The 24,893-nt window shown below is 34.9% G+C and overlaps 4 protein-coding genes across 4 annotated transcripts; all 4 read right to left on the bottom strand.

Annotated features, from left to right (window-relative positions):
• Positions 1 to 424: 424 nt before the first annotated feature.
• On the bottom strand, positions 425 to 7,695 carry LOC141434698 (uncharacterized). The gene is made up of 4 exons (XM_074097129.1): positions 7,580 to 7,695; positions 3,529 to 3,606; positions 3,262 to 3,300; positions 425 to 2,400 (listed from the first exon to the last, which is right to left on the bottom strand). Exons 1-4 carry the CDS (start codon positions 7,647 to 7,649, stop codon positions 1,040 to 1,042), a joined length of 1,548 nt encoding a protein of 515 aa, XP_073953230.1. The 5' UTR covers positions 7,650 to 7,695; the 3' UTR covers positions 425 to 1,039.
• A 2,296-nt stretch (positions 7,696 to 9,991) lies between these two features.
• LOC141434693 (uncharacterized) lies at positions 9,992 to 13,008 on the bottom strand. Its single transcript, XM_074097126.1, has 2 exons — positions 12,854 to 13,008; positions 9,992 to 11,558 (listed from the first exon to the last, which is right to left on the bottom strand). Exons 1-2 carry the CDS (start codon positions 12,957 to 12,959, stop codon positions 10,660 to 10,662), a joined length of 1,005 nt encoding a protein of 334 aa, XP_073953227.1. The 5' UTR covers positions 12,960 to 13,008; the 3' UTR covers positions 9,992 to 10,659.
• Positions 13,009 to 14,390: 1,382 nt separating this feature from the next.
• On the bottom strand, positions 14,391 to 17,741 carry LOC141434692 (uncharacterized). The gene is made up of 3 exons (XM_074097125.1): positions 17,665 to 17,741; positions 16,893 to 16,931; positions 14,391 to 15,950 (listed from the first exon to the last, which is right to left on the bottom strand). Exons 1-3 carry the CDS (start codon positions 17,726 to 17,728, stop codon positions 15,355 to 15,357), a joined length of 699 nt encoding a protein of 232 aa, XP_073953226.1. The 5' UTR covers positions 17,729 to 17,741; the 3' UTR covers positions 14,391 to 15,354.
• A 1,916-nt stretch (positions 17,742 to 19,657) lies between these two features.
• On the bottom strand, positions 19,658 to 24,849 carry LOC141434691 (uncharacterized). The gene is made up of 3 exons (XM_074097124.1): positions 24,751 to 24,849; positions 21,247 to 21,291; positions 19,658 to 20,642 (listed from the first exon to the last, which is right to left on the bottom strand). Exon 3 carries the CDS (start codon positions 20,626 to 20,628, stop codon positions 19,726 to 19,728), a length of 903 nt encoding a protein of 300 aa, XP_073953225.1. The 5' UTR covers positions 20,629 to 20,642; positions 21,247 to 21,291; positions 24,751 to 24,849; the 3' UTR covers positions 19,658 to 19,725.
• Positions 24,850 to 24,893: the final 44 nt, after the last annotated feature.

Genomic DNA, 24,893 nt, shown 5'->3' with positions numbered 1-24,893 from the left:
AAGAAAGGGAAAGTGCTTGCTGAGGGACGCGAAGGCATATGCGTCAGTATTTTTGCCTCTTTGCACCATGGTCACACCTCCAGGATGGGGGGAGCGACTGCTGAAATGGCAAACCTTAAAAAGCGCGAGAAATAATCGATGCTCGTAAACTTACTTATTTGTCCCACTGACGGTGGAGACGACCGACTGTTGGAGCTCCGAGATAAAAACTTTTTTAAAGAAGTGGGGCTGGGGCGCTGTTTTCTTAAGAGGGGTAGCTTCGCTCTGGGTCGTTTCGGCTTGTCCACCAGTATACCGGGTGTGGCCTTATAACACGGAAAAATAATTAAAACAGATCGTACTCGTCAAAGTGAACAACATTACTTCAGCTACTTATAAAAATAATCAGTATTTTAATTTATATTATACTTTAAAATTTAGCAATGTAAAGCAAAATGCTTGATATTTGTAGCGGATAGCGTACATTGAATTTGCGATTAAGTTTGTTAGAAAAAAAACAAAAGATAAGTTTTGATTTTAATTAAGTGGGGCCATGATGATCCAATTACCGGTGACCTCTAGTCTCTGTTTTTAATATTATCCCCGGTTCTGGGCCACACATTGTACCTATTGGGCGCCTGGTATCACGCGCGGCGGTTTATTTGACGTGACGTATCTGACCGTTTTGTTCTTTATTGAAATTAATGGATTAAGAAAGAAAGAAAGGTAGAATAGATTAGGAAAGCGCCCACAGAATCTATAAAGACTCGTGGAGCTGACGCGTGACCAGAAGGTTGGATCAGCATTGCATACAACGCGGCAATGCTGCCAGCCTTCTGGGTGCGTACCTGTACCTACCCACCAGCAGCGACTTGGGACAAATTTTTTACTGCTATATACATATTTTTTAACTTAAATAGTTATTTTAAGGATAGTTTTTTTTTTTTCAATTGTACAGTCACTAGTTTGTTTTTATGTGTTATTTATTTAATAGATTAAATTATTATTTATTTAGTCACCAAGAATGAAAAAAGCTAGTGGAATCGATAAATTATTGGCGTCATTTCATTGGAATTGTAGTGTTTTCAATTGCATCGTTTCTGCGACAGTTATTACACGGATCTGTAATTGTTTTAAATGCATATGGATTGAGTGTTGGTGTTGTTTCCATAGAATTATCTGTTTCTTCTGTTTCGTAAGAGTTTGATGATGGATTTTTCGTTTTTGGTCTCACTGTTGACTTTTCTGTCTCCTCTTCTGACTCGCTTCCATGCCAAGGGGTTTTTGTTGTTGGTCTCTTTGTTGGTTTATTTGTCTCCTCTTCTGAGTTGGATGAGTGCCATGGAGTTTTTGTTTTTGGTCTCTTTGTAGGCTTCTTTGTCTCCTCTTCTGACTCGCTTCCATGCCAAGGGGTTTCCGTTTTTGGTCTCTTTGTTGGTTTCATTGTCTCTTCTTCTGAGCTGGATGAGTGCCATGGAGTTTTTGTTTTTGGTCTTTTTGTTGGCTTCTTTGTCTCCTCTTCTGACTCACTTCCATGCCAAGGGGTTTTTGTTTTTGGTCTCTTTGTTGGCTTCTTTGTCTCCTCTTCTGACTCGCTTGCGTCCCATGGGGTTGTTGTTCTTGGTCTCTTTGTTGGCTTCTCTGTCTCTTCTGAAGCGGTTGTGTGCCATGGAGTAGTTGTTTTTGGTCTCTTTGTTGGCTTCTCTGTCTCTTCTGAGGCGGTTGTGTGCCATGGAGTAGTTGTTTTTGGTCTCTTTGTTGGCTTCTCTGTCTCTTCTGAGGCGGTTGTGTGCCATGGAGTAGTTGTTTTTGGTCTCTTTGTTGGCTTCTCTGCCTCTTCTGAGGCGGTTGTGTGCCATGGAGTAGTTGTTTTTGGTCTCTTTGTTGGCTTCTCTGTCTCTTCTGAGGCGGTTGTGTGCCATGGAGTAGTTGTTTTTGGTCTCTTTGTTGGCTTCTCTGTCTCTTCTGAGGCGGTTGTGTGCCATTGAGTAGTTGTTTTTGGTCTCTTTGTTGGCTTCTCTGTCTCTTCTGAGGCGGTTGTGTGCCATGGAGTAGTTGTTTTTGGTCTCTTTGTTGGCTTCTCTGTCTCTACTGAGGCGGTTGTGTGCCATGGAGTAGTTGTTTTTGGTCTCTCTGTTGGCCTCTCTGTATTCTCTTCGGAGTCTGGCTCTGTTTCTGTATAACAAACAATTTTCGTCGTCTTTATGCGAGCTGTCGTTCCAGTTACGTCTGTAGATTCGGTTGTTGTTGGTTTGCATGGGTCCACAGTTGTTTTTGGGGTCCAATATTTGTTTGTTTCGATACACCAATCTAATTTCTTTTCAAAGCTGTTTTGAAGCTTAATGTATTGAAATATATATTTTACACTCTTTTTTACATATGCTTCCCGGATTTGCGCGTCTTTTATCTTCTTTTCGATATCTGAAAAATATATACCATGACTGCGGTATTTAACCTATGCTCAGGTGTAGAAGTGTCAAAATATATGGAACTAGTGTTTATCCGCGGCTTCGCACACGGTAATCATTAGATCCAGCAGCTGAATTGCGATTTCGGAATTTTTCAAAATCCCCGTGGGTATTCCCTAAAATTAAATCGTTTAATCATTGACGCTACATTAAAAACAATCATGTCGAATTTCAAGCCCAGCGGTTGTTGTTTCGAGATTTCATCCCTATCCCGTGGGTATATCGGAATAAAAAGTAGCCTATGTTTTATTCCAGATGTCCAGCTACATACCAAACTTCATCCAAATCCGTCCAGCCGTTTCAGTGTGAAGGAGAACCAAACATACTCACTCACTCGCTCGCTCACTCACAGACTTTCGCATTTATAATAGTTATTCGTGAATTATTGAATGAATTGAAATTCGTGATAGACTTTTATATTTTTTTAAAAACGAATTAATGTTTATTATCGGTTTTCAAAGAAAATAAAAGTCTACAACGAATAATTATCGGAGTAGACACATTAACTTATATAATAAGAAGAGTTCTATCAGACCACATTTTTAATTTTCATTAAATTTTTATGGAATAATCGAGAAAAACAAACAAAAATGCAAACACAAAGCTATTAGTCCCAATCGACGATGCAAATGGGCACTAATATCGCCGAAAGCTGTTGCTAAAATAAAAGTAAATTTATTAATTATATAAAAGTAGCCCTCTTGTGTAAATATTGCTGTGCCCAACAGGGTCCATGATGATCACATATCCTTTTATAACATCTGTAACCATACATTGTGGAAGAGCAATAAAATATTGAGTAGTCTGTAGGTACCTTGATATTTGTCTGTTTCTTTTCGCTTCTCATTGCTCTCTGAAAACGTCCAAAAGTGCAGTAAAACAAGATAATATAAGTATAGAATAGAATTTAGGTCCTTCAGATGAACATTAACTAAGGGGCCGTTTCACCATCCATTGATAAATTTTCCGTCTCTGTTTGTTTTGTTCGAATAGACAGAGACGCAATCACATTTACCCGTCAGTTAAAATTAATGAATGGCTGATGAAACAGCCCCTAAAATTTAGTGTCACTTTCACTTACCTATTCTATAAGGCATATAATTATTAGCGAATGCACCTCCAAGTCTCAAGTTCTCGCCTTGTAGGTCTTTGAATGAATCTAAAAACAAACCATTTTTTTAAAACAGTAGGTGTGAGTTAAGGTGCGACCAAACCGCTGCTTAAAAACGGCACGGAATCGTAGTGACGCACCGTATGCGCACCGTTTTTATCGCAATCTCTCATTTCGACAACAGGCCAGCCAGATATGATACAAAGTTTACTACAGTCATCCTCTCCTTCTTCTTATATTTAAGAGCTACCTACGCTCTTGTCGCTGCAGTAACCGGCACTCCGCATGATCTTCGGCCAGCTAACCTAATAACCTAATAAGAAGCGACATCCACTTTCTCCTTCACCACAAATTAGAACAATTTTGGTCTTTCTATGGCCAGTTTTTTTTATATTTTTCTAGTTTTTTAGTTTTTTCCATCCAGTAGCGGGGCTACTACGAAATTCGAAAATCGAAGTTAGTGTCGTTCTGTCCCTCTGACACTTATTCTATTCAATAACGAGAGTGAGGGGCCGGTACGATACGAACTTCTATTTTCGAATTTCGGAGTAGGCCCCCAGGTTAACCCTTTTCGACGCAGGTTCCACGCCAACGACCTATATATACGTCCATTACTTCAGTGCAAAAGCAACCTTCGTTCAATTGCATTAAGGTTCAATTTTAGACATTGCAATATGGAAGCCTGGCGTATGGGTGATGTCTTTTGTATTTGACGTGGCGACAAAAAGGTTAAAAAGAAATTCCTATCATATTATGGCTTCTTCTGCAATCATACTAAACCTTTTTTTACGGGCCATAAATGTACTGTAGCAAGCGTACAGTGAGCCGCAACATAGATTATCAAAAGCATTAAAAGTCAACATTGTTGAAAATCAATATAGTTTTTATGCCAGGCCGGCCACTCATATACATAAACTGGTCGTGTTAACAGTCTTAACAGTGACAGCAATACTAGCCCAAAAAACGGCTACACGTTGTACCTATGTATTGTTACGGCGGTGGTTAGGTGGAAACTTTGATCGTGTTTTTCGACCAATTGGAGGCGTTTTCAGTAGGCTGGAATACGGTTTCAGGCCGTTTCAGAGGATGCTCTATCACATATTAGTTTATCAAAATTTCACCCAAGTTGCCGTCGTTTTCAGGCGCCTGAAACATGTTTTCAGTCCGTTTCAGGCCACCCTCTATCCGATGACACCATAACCTGAAACCCCGTTTTCAGGCGTTTTCAGGACCCTTATGGCCTTTGAAGTACATTTCAGTATATGGCGAAATTTTCAATAGGAGTGAAAGAGATAGCACGATTAGAAAGAGACAGCTATACTGAGAACATTCGAGAAGGTGTGTGACAAGGATAACCTATATGTGTGAGAGAGACAGACAGATGATCCCATTTCCGGAATATTCTAGTAACTGTGTGAGATAGCACATGAAAGAGACAGACACTCTACTCGTTTCCGGAACATTCGAGATGTAGGTATGACGTCCTAGCTGGACTGTTCTCGAACTTTGTGGACCGATTCACCGGGGTATATAAGCCAGGTGAGGTTGCGGCGGAGGACAGTTTTTGAATGCGATACCGAGCGATAAACATCGAAGAGAATCAAAGCGACTTGTAAGTGAGTTTTAGAGTGCAAAATTACTGTGAAACTGTGAACTGTTTTTAAGTGTTTTGTAAAGTTAAGTAACAGTGTGAAAATAAATCCTACTCTTATTCATCGGTGTTAAAAGTGCTTTTCAATCACGAACCCACCCCACGAACGTAACAGTATTATTATAATACATGTTTGCATTGTTACGGTCAAAGAATTTATTCATGAGCGCCCATGAAACCATTTCACAATAAACGTGACATCGCATTAATCAACAAGAAAAATCGTAATGACTTTTCTTTTGAAAATGTTCTATAGTCCTTAAGGTACCTACTTCGTGGGTCTTTTGTTAAGCAAAAAAAGAAGGTTTATTAACAAAAGACCCGTGTGGTGTCGGGTTAGAATTACACCACTTAATTTCTTCCGAGGATGTCGTAAGAGGCGACTGAGGATATAGGTTAAGGTATACCGTAGGCGACAGGCTAGCAACCTGTCACTACTCGTATTGTACCGTTTTTGTCAAACTTAAAACCTAAAACTGCTAGCAGTGCTCCGTCTGCCTACGTTTGGTAATACAGGCGTGATGTTTGTGTGTGTGTGTGTGTGTTAACAAAAGAATAAAAATTCAAATTGTTGATGTAAAAAACCGGCCAAGAGCATGTTGGTCACGCCCGAAATAGGGTTCCGTAGACATTACGAAAAAATTAAGTAATATTTTTCGAAGGATTTCGTATTTTATACGAAATCTTCCAAGTTTAGGTATATTTTATACCTTAGGCTGCTATTTACTCTTAAAATACTAATAATTCTCAAGCAAACTTAGCCGTTATAATTTTCCTTGACAGTTTGATATACTTACTACCATCCTGAATTTTTTCAAAATTTTCCACCCACCGGTTTAGATTTTAGAGGGGGGACGCTCGATTTTATTGAAAATTTACATTTTAAAGTTGAATATTTCACAAACAAATCACTGAATCAAAAAATCGTTTTAGCAAAACTCTATATGGTTTGATGAGAAAAAAAATACCCCCACTTTACGTCTATTATTATTATTAATAAAAAAATTTTCCCACTTTACGTCTATTATTTTTTTATTGTACCATTTTGTCGGCATACTTTACATATATATCCGTGCAAAATTACAGCTTTCTAGCATTGATAGTCCTTGAGAAAAGCCGCAGACAGACAGACAGACAGACATGGCGAAACTATAAGGGTTCCGTTTGTGCCATTTTGGCTCCGGAACCCTAAAAAGGTAATACAAGTAAGAGAATTAACTAACTATGGATTGTTATGTTGATACTTTTAAACGATCTATTCTCGTATAGGTAGGCACCTATTTATTTATTTTGGGTATCTCGGAAACGATTTAACTAATTCATTTATTCAGTAAATAGTCACCATGAAAGTTATAGTTAAAAAGAAGACAAACAAAACTTACCTAAGAAACCTTGACTAAATTATATCTATAGGTGGTAGGACCTTGTGCAAGGTCCGCCCGGATTGCTACCACCATCTTGCTCGCTAATCCTGCCGTGAAGCAACAGTGCTTGCAATGTTGTGTTTCGGCGTGGAGAGTAAGACAGCCGGTAAAATAACTGGCAATTGAGGTATGCCATCTTAGGCCTCTAGGATGGCAACGCATCTGCAATACCCCTGATGTTGCAGATGTTTATGGGCGGTGGTGATCTCTTACCATCAGGCGACCCACTTGCTCGTTTGCCATCCAGTCAAATAAAAAAATAAAAAATTATATAAAGAACACCCCGTCCAAAAGATCTGCCTGTGGCAGCTTAGGGTTCCCATGATGGCGGCCACATTACCCCTTTGGACGATTTAACTATTTCGATTAAATTTGCTTTATGAGGGTTTTCGGGGGCGAACAATCGATTTAATTTGGTCTTAACTCCGTAAAAACGAATGCTATAAATAAAATTCAATGTTTATCATTAGTCACATTCGCTTTGGAATAACATAATGGAAGCAATCTTAAAAAGGAACAACTTTGTTTTAGTGTATCGTAAAACTTTCAATCAGTGTAACACTCGTACTTACTAACTATTTAGTTGGGTTTAGTTTACATGCAAAGTATAAATACATAAATAAATAAATAAATATAACGGGACAATTAACACCAATTAACCTAGTCCCAAAGTAAGCTTAGCAAAGCTTGTGTTATGGGTACTACCTAAGCAACGGATAAATATAATTATTTAGATAGATACATACTTAAATACATATTAAACACCCAAGACCCGAGAACAAACATTCGTATTTTTCATACAAATATCTGCCCCGACACGGGAATCGAACCCGGGACCTCAAGCTTCGTAGTCAGGTTCTCTAACCACTAGGCCATCTGGTCGTCTAAAATGTTAAAGTATAAAATGAAATTTTCTCTGTTGTCAAAATATACTAAAAAAGTTTACCGTCTTCCCCCCTTGTGGCACATTTCGATATCGAAATTATTAAAAAGACACTGGTAGTCCAGTCACACATATTTGCTGCCAATCATTTGACACTTTTCTTACCAATTATTAACAATTCGGTTGAAATCGATTTTAACGGTCATCTTAATGAGCACCATGGTTACACCTTAATTAAGTAGGCATTGTCGAATTAGAGGCATCGATCAATTACTTTGGGAATTATTCACACTAATCACTAAACCTATAGTGAAAAACTTGGTTCTACTCCTAATCCTTTCAAAATAGTTATTAATGGGCATTGCCTACATTTCACACGTATTTATATTGTACAACGTTTATAATGCGAAATGCAGGAAAATTAATTCACCCATTCACAACGAGAAAACTCAAAAGCAAATACACAAAAACAAAGCAAATAAAATTTACCCTGCTATTATTTTTTAATGGCACATTACCCATACCTACTTATGACTAAAATAATCCTCTACAGTGTAATCGTATTATATGAACAAGTAGGTGGGTATATGTAGTTCAAGCTAAGAGTTGTCAAGTCGAGGTTATAAGTATATGTGTACAGTCAACCAATTGGATTCCTGGGCCACCATGGAACCTTATTTTAGTAGTATAGTAAATAATTTCAATTCTCTGTAACAGCTAGCTTTTGCCCGCGGCTTCGCTCGCATTAAATTTGTGGTTTATTTAACGCGATAATAAATAGATTTCCTTTCTACAATCGTGTTTTGATTGATTTTTTGGAGGATAATATGAAAATAATAATAGAGACAGACATTATTTTAGACAGATGGTGCAAACTTTCGAATTCAAAAATCAGCCTAACTAATCATAATTCATAAAAACTTTGAACCCCTGTTTCACACCCTTAGGGGTAGGATTTTAGAAAACGTTAAATTAAAGTATTTACTTGCTTACGCGTTACTTTTGCCCCCGACTTCGTATGCGATAATTAAGATAATTAAAGAATAAGTAAATTTTATAGAAATCTATAATATCCCTGATTGAATTGAAACAACCGTTTATTCGTTTTATACCGTGGGACTTTTGGGAAATCTTAAAACAGTTTGTACCTGTTAGTATTACCTACCTGCATGCCAAATTTAAAGTCTCTAATATTTATAATTACGGAGTTAGGGCCACTTTGAAGCGAAAATATAAATCCTATTTATTCCCTATCTCGTGGGAATTTAGAAAAGGGTAATTCTCTCATTTCGTGCAAATCGCATGTCCATCTAAATTAAAACAAAACTACGTACTCTACAACAACCAAATATTTTTTTACGTTTTAGCTGAGTATCAAAGTATATTTGCCACCTAAAACTTTTTACTTAATATGATAATTATGTAAGTAATAATATTTTTTTTAGCCTAAATCTCATTACCATCACCGTGCAAGGGGCGAATTTTAGTAAATTAAATTTAATAATAAAATAACCTGATGTTTCACGGAGTGCTGTTCTTCTAGTATGTTTAAAGTATATATCAAGGATTAAAAATGTAAAGTTAAAAAAAATATAGCGTTTGTTGTTTACGTACACTGAACACAGATAGTTTTGGTACAAAAAAAATGTCATTACCGTAAGTTCTATTTGATTTAAGAAAAACAGCTCGTGAACACTTGAAGTGTTATGCCTCGCCCCTTCCGCGCGTGTCGGAATTTGACTCCTAGTTGACCAGTAGACAGCAAATAGAGCAGACGCTGGCAGGTTTTGGAAAAAATAATGATGACTGTCGGAATTTCACCTTTGGTACGCATTTTGTTTCATTATACCATTTGCGCTTTTTGGTGCTAAGTGTTGAAGGTGTCATTTTATTATAAATACTAAAATGACTACCATTAGGTTTGAATACTTTCAATGGTGACACTAAGTACGTATTGTATTTACTAAAGAAGTAAATCGATGAAAACCAATAAACTATCATTACTATTCCTCTCATTACCATCATTTGTGTTTTTTTTTTTAAGTAAAAAAAAAACCTTGATTTGACGTGGATTTTTATTTGTTTCTGACAGCAATTTTTCATTACCGACACATGGTAATGAAACATTTGATTCGTCATTACCATACTTTAAAGAAATTTAAAAAATCACATTTCTGCTAATTATAAGTGTAATTAACTGGTAAATTAATTACATATGTTCTTTTATCGCAAATCTTCTAACAAGCGCGCAAATAAAAGGAATAAATATTTTCTCGCAAACTTTTGCGTTTTGAACGAAATGAGAGAAATGCCCAATAATAATAATTAAGTAATTTTTATTTGTGGTCATAATAGCACAAAAGCCATCGTCATTTAAAAAAAAAAACAGAACATTTTATCTAACTTATAATACGAGTAATTGGTCGTTGCATAAAGTCTCACACTGAAAAAGATTTTCAAATAAAAAAGATTAAATCATATTTGACGCTTTAATTTGTATAAAATGTGATCATCTAAAACCGGAAAGTGACTTTACGGAATAATGTTTCAGTAAGGATGGTTATAGAGAGAGTCTGCTTTATAGAATCGACCACTCTGCTGCTCATAATATGCTGACGCACGGTAAACACAATGACGTGCACACACACACACATTACAAATAATATGATTAATAGAAATGTTTCCACTAGCAGTTGACATCTATGCACCTTACGGCACTAGACTGGCTGTTTGTAACAAAACGAGCGGCGCATCAATCATCCATGTATTACTCTGGCACAACCCCTGTCACGGACATCAACAAACTATAGTGAAAGGCTCACAAATCCGCGCTGTGAACTAATTTCGTGCGCCGTTTTGATTTAAGAAACATGCAATCTATACATACATAGATGTCGATGTCCACTAGGATACCCCCTCCCATTGTCAGTACGCGTTTTTTGTAGATTACGGTCGAACTTATGACTTATTAATTAGCCATGTGGGGGATCGTATTTTCAAGCTCGCATGACATTTCTATTCCTCTTATTATACTGTTCTGTAGCTTTGGTCGGTACGCGTCAATTTGATGCATGAGTCACGTCACTGCGTTTACGCTGCGTCAGCCTATTTATAACTGAGGTGTGACCGAAACTATACTTCTCTTAACGCCATCTCTTACTATGCATGGTGAAATTTTTGATGGTCCATGTCCGCCTTGATGGCTTAGTACGAGTACGCCTTGTCGAAGTCCGATGGTAGTGAGTATGCCTCGAAATAGTTGAAATACTCCTTGTAGGCCTCGTCTTTTTTGTTCTGTTTGTTCTCCGGGTCGATGATCGGTGATGATGAGTATGTCTTGTAGAAGTTGATTTCGTTTTATGGGGTGTTTTTGAAGTAACCCACCACGGTTTAGGTTGTAATGAGCTTGTAGTGTCGATCCATGGCTCCATCGTCGTTGTTATTGTTTCCATCTGTACCTCTGTTGGAGGTAGTGTACGGTGGTTAGTAACATCTTCAGGGTAGTCTACTATGGTCGAAAAGGTCTCCGTTGGTGTATCTGTTATTTCTGAATAATCTTCCGTAGTCATAGTAGGCCTTTCTGTTGGTTCATAATAATCTTCTGTTGTCTTACCAGGTTTTTCCGTCGGTTCAAAATATTCTTCTGTTGTCACATCAGGCCTTTCTGTTGACTCAAAATATTCTTCCGTTGTTACATCAGGCATTTTTGTTGGTTCAAAATATTCTTCCGTTGTATGGAGTCTTTCTGTTGGTTCAAAATATTCTTCTGTTGTCACATCAGGCCTTTCTGTTGGTTCAAAATAATCTTCTGTTGTCTTACTAGGCTTTTCAGTTGGTTCAAAATATTCTTCTGTGGTAGCAGTTAGATCAGGTCTAGTTATTGGTTCTTCAGTTAAAGTGGTCTTGGTTTTTTTTCTATTGATACACAAATTCAGTTTCCCTTCGAGACGAGCCTGAAGCTGGATATATATCATTATAACTGCAAAATCTTTTTTAAATTTTTTCGTTTTTGTTTGCAGTTTAATAGCCTTAATTCTGGCTTCTGAAAATAGTACAGATAATATAGTAGAGACGTAACAGTATAAGATGAGGAAAAAATTAAACACTTTTTAACTATTTTTTTGAATAAAAAAAAAACAATATCAACGTTCATCAATTTAAATTTTGCATAGACAAATGCCTAAGGCGAACAATCTATGGCCTTCATATTTAAGGAATAAATACTTTATATTTAATAAATTTCGTTTAAATAAACTAAAAAACACGCTTTTATAGCACATCGAACTAAAAAGTGAAAAATAATTCTTAATATAGGCAGAAAATAATAATGAACGAAAAATATTAGCATTATTGTGGAAAAAGCGTGAGGTGTTCGATATATGAAAAATATAGTACAAAGCGCCCCATGGTTTTTTTTTCACAATAATAGTAATATTTTGCGTTCATTATTATTCGTTGCCTATATAAGAATTATTTTTCACTTTTTAGTTCGATTTATTGTAAAAAAAAATAGTTCTTGATAAAGTATCATCGGTTCTTGATTGGTAAGTGTGCAAAGTTTCAATTATTCCGACGTTTTGAAGGAGGTGAAATCACATTCAAGGATTCCGTTACATAGATAGCAAGCTAATAAAAGCGTATTAAAAAGCATTTGAGTTGGACTATGGTTTGCACTAATGTTACACTACTATCTAAATACATTGTATACTAGGGATGGGTCCACATTCGGTTTAACCGATTTCGGCAGCTTGAGCCGAATTTCGACATTAGGCCGAAATCGAGTATTCGGTTTAAGCATTCGGCACTAGAAAAAAAGATACTACTTGTACTATTTCTATTTGACTGAAATTACCTAATAGAAAGCATGTCTGTCATGTCAGTAAAATATGCAACAAAAATGAAACAAACTTACATTTTGATCACAATAGGTAAATTGAATTTAAAAAAAATAGTTTTTGGTTAACAATTTTCACACACTAAACATTGAGAAACATCAACGATTTTTTAATTATTAACCCTAAACTTGGCAGCGTTTCTAATAAGATACATAATTTAAAGCTCATCTTTTTGCATTTCTTTTTTGAGTTATTTTTGTTATATCTACAAGAATCAAACGAGGCTTGAATTGAGTACACTTGTCGCAATTTACCAAATTTAGGGTATAAAGGGTGTTTCCAACAATTAAATTGAACATTTCTTCATAATTATCTGCTCGGATTTAAATTTTACTAGAACTACTAAACGAAATTTGACCGAATTTTTTATTTTAACAGAATGGCCCATCTCTAATTGTATACTGTTTGCTACTATTAAAATAAAAACAATAAAGATAACTACCCAGATCATCAATGAATCCCAATTTCTTGGAATGTCCATTTTTTCTCCTTCCAACACAAGTATTTAAACTTAGAATGAACAAAATAACAATAAGCAAGCCCCGCATTGTTCATATAAATAATAACAGCACAGGTTTTTCAATTTCTTATAAACAAAATCTGATTAAAGCCCTTACATACATGAAATAGCTTGTTGAATTTAATTTGGCTTTTAATCGATAATTGATTTTGCACTGAACAAAAGGAAAAATCAATGAAGTATATATGAAAACAGTAAATTGAATCAGCATTGCAGTTTGCACGAGAAAAACTTACATCATCTTTCGTTATGATACTTGTTATTTTTGATTTCCGTTATTTTTAAAGAACATTCATTAGGTCAAATGGAATCAATATCTCCAAGACCCTAGTGGCCTCTTACTGTTTAAAAGATAACTAAGAATTATAACAATTAATTATGCTCATTGCTGTTTAAAGGTCGTATGGGCCAGTATGGGGTATTATAATTCCTTTATTTTTGATTCATACAATATGTTTAGAAAAATAAGGTGTCAGTGATTTTTTTAGGGTCTATCTTTTGTGTCATGTAATTTCGTCTTTAACGGTGACTGTGAGCATTATAAAATATGATACATTATGTAAGTTTTCGATTCTGCTAAAAAGTTATTTACCAGCTAATAGTTTCTATCAATGAACTTACTCATAGTCATCAGTCGAAGTTAACGGAATTCAAGAAAAACATAGTATATAATTAATGGCAAAAATTGACAAATATTTATTTACATAGGTACATAGATCATGATGACGACTCGCATAAAACTTGATGAAGTATTTTTTATTCAGTTGCTTTGACAAAAATCTACTTTTTACTACGAATTAAAGATTTTTGTTCCCTAATGTTATTTAAAAATGTGTAACATTTTAATTATTTTAATTACGAATATAATAGTAGATTGTACAACAAGAGCATAAAACCATTTTATCCAAGACGTTCATATAGAAGATAATTATACAGAATATTACAGTCAAAGAAACTGAATCAACCAGGGTGGAACCTGTGTCCTATTGATGTCAATTGACGTTCCATACATCTGCCAAAGATATCCTAGCGAAATTGATAGTGAAAATGTCCCACCTTGGTACGTGATTCAGTTTTCTCGATTGTACCTACCCTATTGCGCTTGGCACTAACTTCAAGCAGATCAGTAGGAATCGAACGCGGAAACATAACATGCTTATTTTTTTTCTGTGGATATGATATGATAGCATTGAATAAATCTGCAAAGTTTGGTTAATTTCACCTTTTATATATAACTACCGAGGTTTCTACATACGTAATACGAATTATCATGTAAAAATTTGACAGTTGAAAGACATCGTAACTTTTCTTCGAATATCAATTTATTAAAAGAAAGAAAGAAAGAAATACATTTATTCACAACACAGCAATAGACAACACTACACAAGGCAAAACAATATTATTCAGGCAGCAACAAAAACACTACGTGTTTTTAAAAATAAAATTTCATTTATTCTGTTTTAATTATCTACATTATTCTGTATTATTTAGTCATTTCAGAAAATTTGTTTTCTTTACATTATTTTTTTAGGATTTGCACTACTGTTTTTTAAAATGCTTTATTACTCAATTTATGTAAAGTAAGTGATGATGTTCTTAAATTGTTAAATTTGATATGTTTATTAAGTTGTATAAGTGACCCGGGGCTATGGTAGCTGGGGGGATATTGTATCTGAGCCGTCTGATGGCGTCCTTACGATGCCATGTTCGACATGCTCATGTGTGTTGTGTGAAGACGGTCTTCTGGCGAACACAACGTAAAATGGCCGAGAAGAAGATGGCGTCGTAAGGACGCCATCAGACGGCTCAGATACAATATTCAGCTACAATAGCCTCGGGTCACCTTATTTGGATTTTTTTTATTGCTTGGTAATAAAAAGGCTACTATTATTTCAATGATGATGGTTTGGCTACATAGGGTTCAAAAAGATAATCTTGGTCAAAACTCTGTTTACCTACTTCGTTTCTTAACGGCCTTACTGTAGAGGCCGGGAAGTAGGGGCTTGCCGGCCAAGCAGATATAGACGACCGAGTGTGAGCACAAACCATCATCATTGAAATAATAGTAGCCTTTTTATTACCAAGCAATAAAAAAAAACAAGAAATGAAGCTGGCGGGACGCTAGTCTGGTCGCCGTATTGTGTGGCTGCTGGCGCGGCGGCTGCGTGCGACGGGCGCGCGCCGTGCCGCAGCGAGCGTTGAAACAAAAGACGGTCGCATTGACGGCCGAGGGCGGTAAATTTGTATGAAATCTGCAGCGCGATACTTCCCGGCCTATTACTTGTAACTTGTACACAACGTCAATATTTCATGTCGTTTGAGAAAACTCTTTTATGGTCCATGTCGCAAAATTTCCTTGTTGACCTAGCCCTTTTTATCCAAATCTGGTAATAGTTGAGGTGCCTGAACATAATTGATCTAGTTTATCTCGTTCTACGAGTTTTTATTATACTGGTTATCCACCATGGTTCTGATTGTACTGAGTTTGTAGTGTGGATCCACGGCTTCATTGTTATTGTTGCTGTGTCTATAGGTATTTCTGTAGGTAGTATAGGATAATTAGTAACATCTTCTGGATAGTCTACTATAGTTGACATGGTCTCCTTTGGTGTTTCAGTTATTTCTAGATAATCAGTAACTGATTTTTCTGTTGTTTCAAAATATTCCTCTCTTGTTGAAACAGGCATTGTTGTTGAAACTTTTACATAGCCCTCTGTTATAAAAACTGTTTTTTCAGTTGAATCAAAGTATTGTCCAGTAGTTTTAGTGGGTCTTTTAGTATGCATTTCTTTGGATTCCACATATTCTTCGGTTGTTAGAATGGATCTCTTCGTTATTACGTCTGTTGTTTGTAAGTCTTTTTTTGTTGTTTCAAATATTTCTTTCATGCTTAAACAGAAGTTCAATTTTTCTTCAATGCGTTTTTGAATATTAATAAATTCGCTTGGCTGTATATAACTCATGTCGTGTTTGATACTATTAAACTTTTTTCTTATTTCATATCCTCTGAAGACAATAGCTGAAAAAAGCAAGTTACATAATGAATGCCTAATATGTGTCCACTACATAAACCCTATTTTAGATGTATGTATACATTAAATATCTTTACACGTTATTTTTAAACTACCAGCGCTTTCGGAAAGACCATCATTGCCAAGAAGAATGCGCCGCAAGAAACTTGGCTGAAAGTTTTTTTTTTTAATAGTTAAAAATAAAAAATACTTAAAACTACAGTATAAAATTAAAGAAAAAATTACAATATAGAGATTGTAGAATCATACATATCGTATCATCATATGAATATTTTATCTCCAAAGAACAGAAAAGTGTACCCTTGAACGCGGTTTAAATGTTTAAATTTATTAAAAAGGATGAAAAAATATCTCTTACCTACTCATTGTCTTTTAAAGGTACATGCTGATACCGGGTTACCGACAATTTATAATAACTACCTACATAGAAACTTCACAAGAACAACAACAAGCTCTTTACATCGACAATCAAAAAATTAAAAGAATGAAATGCCAATAGCCGATATACTAAAATCTTGGAATGATTGTTCTCAAATTACCCTAAAGCATAAAATCCTGAAAGTTTAAATTTTTGACTTATTTATTTATTTGACTTGCAAATCAGGCATCACGATTGCATTAGTACAATAAATCTCTTTTAGTGGCACGGTAAGATCAGTAAAATTATAAATAACAACGAAAATAGTAAAATTAGAAATAGCGAAGCGGAGGTCCTAGTGGGTCAGTATTATCTTTAAATCTGGAACGATATTTTGAATTTGACAGTGAATAGGTTGTAACTATTATGCTGTATTATTTTTAATGATAAAAAAGAAGTTGACAAGTCAAGCGTGCTCCATCCTAGATCCATCAGACATGATTGTGATCGAACGAAAAACTATCATGCATAGCAAAAAAGATTTTGTAAGCTAAACTCCATACTAACTTACATTGATCCTGTCTCAAGGCCTGTTTATCTTCGTGGACGACTGAAAGAAGTATTGAAAGATTATTATAAAATTAGTACTTCAATCGTAATTTGTAAGTAGGCAAAGTTCGAGTGCTGGTCAAGTTCACCGTCAAAGTACTTGCCATCTTAATGGGATGATTAAGCAAAGAATGATTAAGTATTTACTTAAATATCCTGTAACTAGAACACATTTAAAATGAAAAACTCTATAACGTTTATCTTACTATTACAATTTTTATTATTGTTTTGCAGATGCAGTTGATTTGTATTCCAGATGATATAAACTATAGTTTTCTGTTACAATGATTATCTATGTATGTCAATAAATTAATTAGTACCGGTTGTACTATCACAAAAACTTGGATAATCATTCTACTGTCATTTTAGGCCTGTCTAAGATGTGTTTAACTTTTGATATTGATATTAAATTACGTTAACTTATTAACTTCATACGATGCTGCAGGTGGTAGGACTCGCTAATCCTGAAGGGAAGCAGCAGTGCTTGCACTGTTGTGTTTCGGCGTGGAGAGTAAGACAGCCGGTGAAATTACTGGCACTTGAGGTATCCCATCTTAGGCCTCTAGGTTGGCAACGCATCTGCAATACCCCTGGTGTTGCAGATGTTTATGGGCGGTGGTGATCTCTTACCATCAGGAGACCCACTAGCTCGTTTGCCATCCAGTGGAAATAAAAAAAAAAAAGATCCATAGTTTACAGCAAACTACAGAACTAGATAACGATTTTAGTATTACCATTTTTGTCTCCATTTACGCAAAGTACAATAATAAAACAAGTGTCAATAGTCAAGGAGTACATCGTCAAAAATTTCCTCTAGAAAATATCATTTGATTATTGCCAGGGTTGCGATTCCAAGAAACAAAATTAATAACTTGTAAGAGTTTCAATTAGTTTTTAATCGATTTGAAACCATGATTAATCTATGAGTAACCGCCTCACTCAGAAACGTTGTGAAAAGATCGAATTTAATTATACCACAGAATAAGTAATAGGACAAGTAATTATAACCAAATAATGCTGACTTAAAAATGTAGGATATAACATTTTAAACAATGCACATACATAGTCATCCACATGGACAACCACAGTTAAGTATTTCCATATGTAATTGTTTAGATGGTGATCCTGGTCCCTTTACATATTTATGCATAAATTGACCAAAGACTAATTAAACATTTATCGCCACAGTGAAATGAAAATGGGCAACTATAAAATACCATTTTTTATTATTTTTAAAGTTATCTGGGATTTTTTGAAGCTTTCGATACATTAAATTGTAGAGAAATTGTATAAATTGAATTGCCTTTTAGTAGATTTTTTTTTGTAACCTTTGCACCGAAAAAAATCTCTCAATTCTTAAATGTTTTAACTCTTTCTATTGAAGAATACCAAGCAAAAAAAGGTTCAACGTGATGATTAGATTCATCTGCCATATTTTTCTTTTAATTAGATCTTAGATGTAACAAACCAGATTAAATGACAATGGGAATGAGGGTGGATTTGCAGACGAAAGATTAGATGGACAAGAGCGGACGGAATGACCGATGATTTTTGTGGAGTGAATGGGACAAGCGAGTGAGTTAGAGAGTGCGAGTTACGATCGGGTGAGCCTATGCGCAAGTTGTCTTTTCTGTTTTCATTTGTTTTTTTTTTCGTATTCACTAGTTTCAATTTTTTATAAACTTTTTCTTACTTCATTTCGAAAAGTTTGTTTCCTTCAAACGATCCCACATTTTTGGTTCACATTTTAAAGATGAACAAAAAAGAAAGTGGGCCCTACCTTTTCACGAACCATTTCGTCTCATTTGGAAACCATCATAACTCTGTCCCAGATAACACCACACAGTCAACTTTTGTTGCTATTGTAGTAGTAATAATAGTAGCTCTAGCACTAGCCCTTCCATGAATTACTTTCTTTACAACCAGTTCTCTTGAAGTTCACTGTTTTGCAAACTCCAAGAAATTCATTTTGATGGTATTGGTCGGTATTGGTGGATTAAGATGGTATCACTTAATTTAACTAAATAAAATCTTATAAAGCATCTTAACATGGAATACGTTTAGAATTGAACACAAAGTCTAAAATCATTCTAAAAGTTTTGAGCGTATTCTGGCACTGGCAAAAAAGACCCAAAAAGATCTAAACAAGGAAATATGTAAAAAAATACTGCCAATCTTTAATAATGGAGAGGTCCAGTTAAACACAAAAATAGCAGAATTTTCATTTCAATTACTGACTAGACAATCGCACCAAATTGGCTATTTGTTCGTGGTCGATGAAAGTAGGTTTCAGAAAGACATTAAAATGAAATACAAAAACGTTCATAATCTTAATTGAATAGGGTTTTTTGAGGTGGTTTTAGTATTGTATTTACTAAAAACTGGCCAAGTGCGAGTCCGACTCGCGCACCAAGGGTTTCGTACCGGTTTCGGCATGCGATAGACAGAGAAGCATAAAGTAGGCACGATTCTTATGCCTAAACTTTTGTACGGCAGAGAAGCTTCTGTACTTGTACTCGTACTATTATTTATTCTGTGGTGATACCTACCATCTGCAATTTTTTTTGAATTTATCGCGTTTTTGCAGGTTCATCTTTTATTAGCCAGACTAGGTCCCTAAGAAACCTTTCAGGACACCCATAGGAAATAATGGGTCCTTCCTATTCTAAAACCCAACACAGCACGGTGACTTGGAGTTTAGGATAGTTATATTATAAACAGTTATAATTTATTTGTCATTTTGTATTTCCTCATGTCGTGTTAACAGTAAATACATAGTTTTAATAATTGAAATCTCAATTTCTGCCGTAACGAGCCATAGTTTTTATTGTGAACTTTTTGACGGTCCATGTCCTAAACCAGCCTGTGGGCCTAGATCGTTTTGATGGTGTTCTTGGTCTTTTTGTCTTCGTGCGGGGTTTCCGAGTCTGTCTAGATGAAGTTGATCGAGTCTTTATCTTTGATTGTGTTGTTTTGTATCTTCTTGTACTGGTTATCCACCATGGTGTAGTTCGTAAAGAACTCGTTGTTTCGATCCACGGTTCTATCGTTATTTTAGTTGTTTCTATGGGTATTTCAGTTGGTGGCAGTGTAGGATAATTAGTTACATCTTCTGGATAATCTACTATAGTTGACAACGTCTTTTTTGACGTTTCTGTTATTTCTGGATAATCTTCCGTAGTCATAACTTGCTTTTCTGTTGGTTCAAAATATTCTTCTGTTGTCTTAACTGGCTTTTTTGTTGGTCCAATATATTCTTCTGTTGTTATAACAGGCCTTGTTGTTGGCACTACATTATAGTCCTCGGTTGTAACAATTGTTTCTTCAGCAGTCGTAGTAGGTCTTCTAGTATGTACTTCTGTGGTTTCAAAATAATCTTTTGTTGTCCGAACGGATCTTTTTGTTGAAATATCTGTTGTTTGAACATTTTCTGTTTCAACATAATCTTCTGTTGTCGGAATAAGACTTTCTGTTGTTTCAAAAGCTTCTTCAGTTGTCGTAATAGGCCGCTTAGTTTGTTGTTTCGTTGTTTCTGAAATTGCTTCAGTCGTCGTTTCTCGTGTAACAGTGGTCGTTTTCGCTTTCATAGTTAAACAAAAGTTCAATTTTTCTTCAAAGATTGTAAGAAGTAACTTATATTCTTTTAGCTCAGTCATATTGTAGCTAAGTCTCTTTATCTTTGTTTTTACTGCATTCATCTTGATGTCGATTTCTGGAAAAAAAACCATAGCAAATTATACGTTATTTAAATAATCATTACCTACTTACAAGATATCATGTATTGCCTAAATAATATGAATAGTACTGAAAATGTACATCAGAAAAGTATTTACGAGTATAATACATAAAACAGTTCATTTTAAAATAGAAAATACATAAAAAATATTTTTATCGCTGTATAGTAGAGATGTTAACCTTACTTACTTGTAAATAAAAAAGTCAAAATAACTGTGCGCATCGGAAGAAAATATTTTGTATCACTTGCGTACTGAATCAAGTGTCTTAATAAATACCTATTAATTGGATTGCATGGAATTGAATGAAGTGTGGAGTGGCTATAAATATATGGCTCACAGACACTTAATTTTCTTGATGATGAATGGAACACAGACTCATTAAGTAGGTGATAACATTAAGCGTAAACATATTTTTATTACACTAAATTGAACTCATATCTTCAAGTTCAGCTTCAAACTTGTTCCTTATAATATATAGTTACATTGTTCGAAATTATTGTATTGTATATACCTATATCATGCATATCAAAACACTTTGGTAAACTTAACTATAAATATTAAATCTAAGTTAATACTTACCATCATAATCTCTAGACTTTCTCAAGGATTGTTTATTTTCGTGGACTGGAAGAAATAGGAAATGTTCATATAAAAAATAACTTTAAATATTAAGATGCATTTTTTTAAGACATTGGTATTGGTGATCAATTCCAGGGTAGGCACTTGCTAGTTTGCGTCTGCAGTAGCGCGCCATCTCACCACAGCAGGGTAGGCAGAACTAGCGTTGCCTACCCTTTCTTATCCATCTTATGATTTCGTCACTATATTGCATAAATTTTCTGACCTTTGCTCATCATCTAAGGGTGTCCCCGCATCTATCGACGGGGAATCCGCAAAAGCCGATAGAAAAAAATCTTTACACTTCTCATGCTCTTAAAATGTTACTACGAGACTAACTGCATATCGGAACTAAAGCGCCTTTTTATTCTCTAGGGATTAAAGTTTTTTTTTAATTTACGGTGGAAACCACTAAACAGCCAACACGGTGTTTGTAAATCGAGAATTTTTAGGCGCGGAAATAACCTCAAAATGATAACTGTGCAAAAATCTTTTAAAAATAAATATTTCGTGAAACACAATTAACGATTACGAATCTGAATCTATTTAATTATATTAAGGATTAGTTCATTTTATTATGCATAGTCCAATTAGCTTTAAAATAATTTTCAATTTTGAGACTGTTGGCTAAATATGTAGACTATTAAAGCGTCAGTACAATAAAAGAAAAGAATTTTTGCTATTTGAATTTTGAACAGATGGCCTGTCCATTAGTCGAGCGTACGGTTTTAAAAAGTAATATTGTAATTTTGAACAAAACATTGTCTTTTTCCTCGAATTCAAAGTGAAAAGTAGAGTGTTTAACACGAGACTAAACAACCATAATGCCACTCGACTCGAACCATAGCCACCCTCGCTGTTTTATTCCATTGTTGAACAATCTACTATTTCACATCTCATGCTCTTAAAATGTTACTTTAGTGTCTGCATATCGGGACAAAAGCTCCTGATTAATCTCTAGAGATCAAAATATTTTTTTTAATTTACTATTGAAACCCCTAAACAGCCAACAACGGTGTTTGTTAATGGAGGCCTATCGCCATTTTATGTGATTGTGTATAGACAATTTTAGGACGTGGAAATAATCTCAAAATGACAACTGTGCAAAAATATTTAAAAATATATGATTACGAATACGAACTGACGGTTAAATGTGATGCCATCTCTATTTGTTTTGTTCGAATAGACGGAGACGGCATCACATTTAACCGTCAGTTAAAACTAATCAATGCGTGGTGAAATAGCCCCTAATTGAAAAATTATTGCTAAAAGTGAAATGATTATTGTTTTATTTACTCTGAGAAGCCTACTATGTGAAAATATCTATTATTGGGCTATTATAAAAAAACTAACATCGAAGGCTAAGGCGGGAGCGAAGCGTAGCGTAGCTTCTGATCCTAACCTAACCGAGTCGGTTTCGCCCTGAACAAGCTAATACACTTGCTTGATAAAATTATGCGTATTCATTTTATAAAAGTTTAAGTTACAGTTAATAATGTTATGCATATTTCGAGTATGCGGATTCATTATTATGCTGAATAAGTGTTATGCTTCTTTATGCAAAATTATGTCATGCCAAATCTGTATTAGGACAATTAATGTTATGCAAAATAAGGGGCACCCATAATTTTGCTAATTGAATTTTTAACAGATGTCCATTAGTCGTATTGAGCGTACGTTTTTTTTAAGTAATATTGTAACTTTGTACAGAACGTCGTTTTTTTTCCTTGCATTCAAAGTGAAAAGTAAATAGGTTTAACACGAAACTAAACAACCATAATGCCACTCGAACTATAGCCACCCTCGCTCTGCTCGGGTCTACCTACTATTAAATCCTAATATTAAATCTACCTACTATTAAAAGTCGCTGAACTAGTGTCGTTCAGTTTTACGAGTACGATCTATGCTTTATTTGCTCCTATTAAAGGTCCCACTCTTTATGGAAGACTGTCATTGTAGACGTAATGTTTGTGGGGACGAGATTAATAATTATTACTTTGATGGTTAATATAAGAACATAAAAGCATAAAGTTGGCTCACCTACTGACTTCATACTCGTAAAACACTAGTCTAGAACAAACTACAGAAACAAATAACGATATTTTAATTACCATTTGTGCCTCCCTTAACGTAACACACACTTATAATTAAAAAAAATACAATAGTCAAAGAGTGCATCGTAAATATTCGTGTCATAATGCTAAAAAAATCAACTAAAAAGAAAATATCAACTGGTAAATGCTTGCGATTATGAGGAACGAAATCAATAACTTGTTAGAGTTTCAATTTGTTATTAACCGATTTGAATCAGAATCAACGAGTAACCGCCTTACTCATAGACGACAATTAAATTAAGATGAACGTTTTCAGTTTCTTCACCGTGACGTTAACTTTGTTATTGACAGGTAAACTTTTTGTAGATTACGTATGCGGGCTAAGGATCGACAAATGCGCAACAAATATAGTATATTAAAACGCAGGAGTATCAGTTTCTATGGATAAAATCATCGCTGTGAAAATATCGAATGACGAAAATGAGTGCTAACTAAATCCTACAACGTATCGCAAGACGCTACTGTCTTGCACATGTGTTGACGGAGTAGCAAATAAAAGGTTGTAGTTCATTAATAATATATAACTGAAATTGAATCCATTATCTTAAAAAAAACTCTTTAAAACGCTAAGTTATTACCTAATACTAATGAACCGTCAAATTGATGATTTGTAAAGTATAATTAGACATAAAAAGGTACAACAGAAAATTTTAATAGTTCGTGTAATGAATTTTAACCATGTTTTAGCAGCTAATTAATTAGAAGTTATTTTTAAACACAGGTTAATAATGCACTATTTTGATATCTCATTGACCCTAGCAGGAACCAACTAGCTATTATTTTTCTCACTTTTAGATTTTTATTTTTATATTTTCACTATATTGATTTTTGATATTTGATAATAATATACAATAAATTTATTATTATTATAGTTTTCCACATTTCTGGTACACCAGATTTCTGAAATATTGTACTGACAAGCTGCTATAAGTCTCTTGTAGTTCTAAAATCTGCAGGGCTACTACGAAACTCGAAACTCGAAGTTCGTATCGTACCGTTCCTCTCGCTCTCGTATAAATAGTATAAGTGTCAGAGGAACTGCACGATACGAATATTATTTCATACCAGAGTGAGAGGGACGGTACGATACGAACTTTGATTTTCGAACTTCGTAGTAGCCCTACAGGTCATCGTGCAATCAGGAAATTATCTAATACTTATTATGGCGAGAATTGGTCTTTAATGTCGTGACTAGTAAATTAAACATTGGAAGTTTTGTCCTGTAAACAAAATTTTCATGATGATTCACAGAGTAACTTGGCCCCATCTCCCCTAAAGTATTAAGAATTCATCCACCGCTGCAAAACTGGTTTTCCTACCGCCTTCAACTTTTTCTTTCCATATGACTTACTGCGCAAGAAACCTTTTGTTTTAAACACAAGAGCTCTCGTCACGAAATTTCCAAACTTCCAACAGATTTTTCGGATGTGGAAACCATTTTCAATTTTTCTGAAATCTGAAATAATATTCAGAATTATTAATAACTAGCTATTT

Source organism: Choristoneura fumiferana, chromosome 14 (assembly GCF_025370935.1).
Source record: "Choristoneura fumiferana chromosome 14, NRCan_CFum_1, whole genome shotgun sequence".
Lineage (NCBI taxonomy): Eukaryota > Metazoa > Arthropoda > Insecta > Lepidoptera > Tortricidae > Choristoneura > Choristoneura fumiferana.
This window is presented reverse-complemented; position numbering and strand designations above follow the sequence as displayed.

Coding starts and splice junctions, on each gene's coding strand:
- LOC141434691 (XM_074097124.1), bottom strand. CDS start 20,628: ATGAATGCAGTAAAAACAAAGATAAAGAGACTTAGCTACAATATGACT.
- LOC141434698 (XM_074097129.1), bottom strand. CDS start 7,649: ATGTGTGACTGGACTACCAGTGTCTTTTTAATAATTTCGATATCGAAA. Junction 3,607..7,579: donor TGCCACAAGGGGGGAAGACG/GTAAACTTTTTT, acceptor GTTTGTTTTTAG/ATTCATTCAAAGACCTACAA. Junction 2,401..3,261: donor AGAAACAGACAAATATCAAG/GTACCTACAGAC, acceptor TATATTTTTCAG/ATATCGAAAAGAAGATAAAA.
- LOC141434693 (XM_074097126.1), bottom strand. CDS start 12,959: ATGCGGGGCTTGCTTATTGTTATTTTGTTCATTCTAAGTTTAAATACT. Junction 11,559..12,853: donor GGGATTCATTGATGATCTGG/GTAGTTATCTTT, acceptor TACTATTTTCAG/AAGCCAGAATTAAGGCTATT.
- LOC141434692 (XM_074097125.1), bottom strand. CDS start 17,728: ATGTACTCCTTGACTATTGACACTTGTTTTATTATTGTACTTTGCGTA. Junction 16,932..17,664: donor CGTAAATGGAGACAAAAATG/GTAATACTAAAA, acceptor TACTTCTTTCAG/TCGTCCACGAAGATAAACAG. Junction 15,951..16,892: donor GGCCTTGAGACAGGATCAAT/GTAAGTTAGTAT, acceptor TGCTTTTTTCAG/CTATTGTCTTCAGAGGATAT.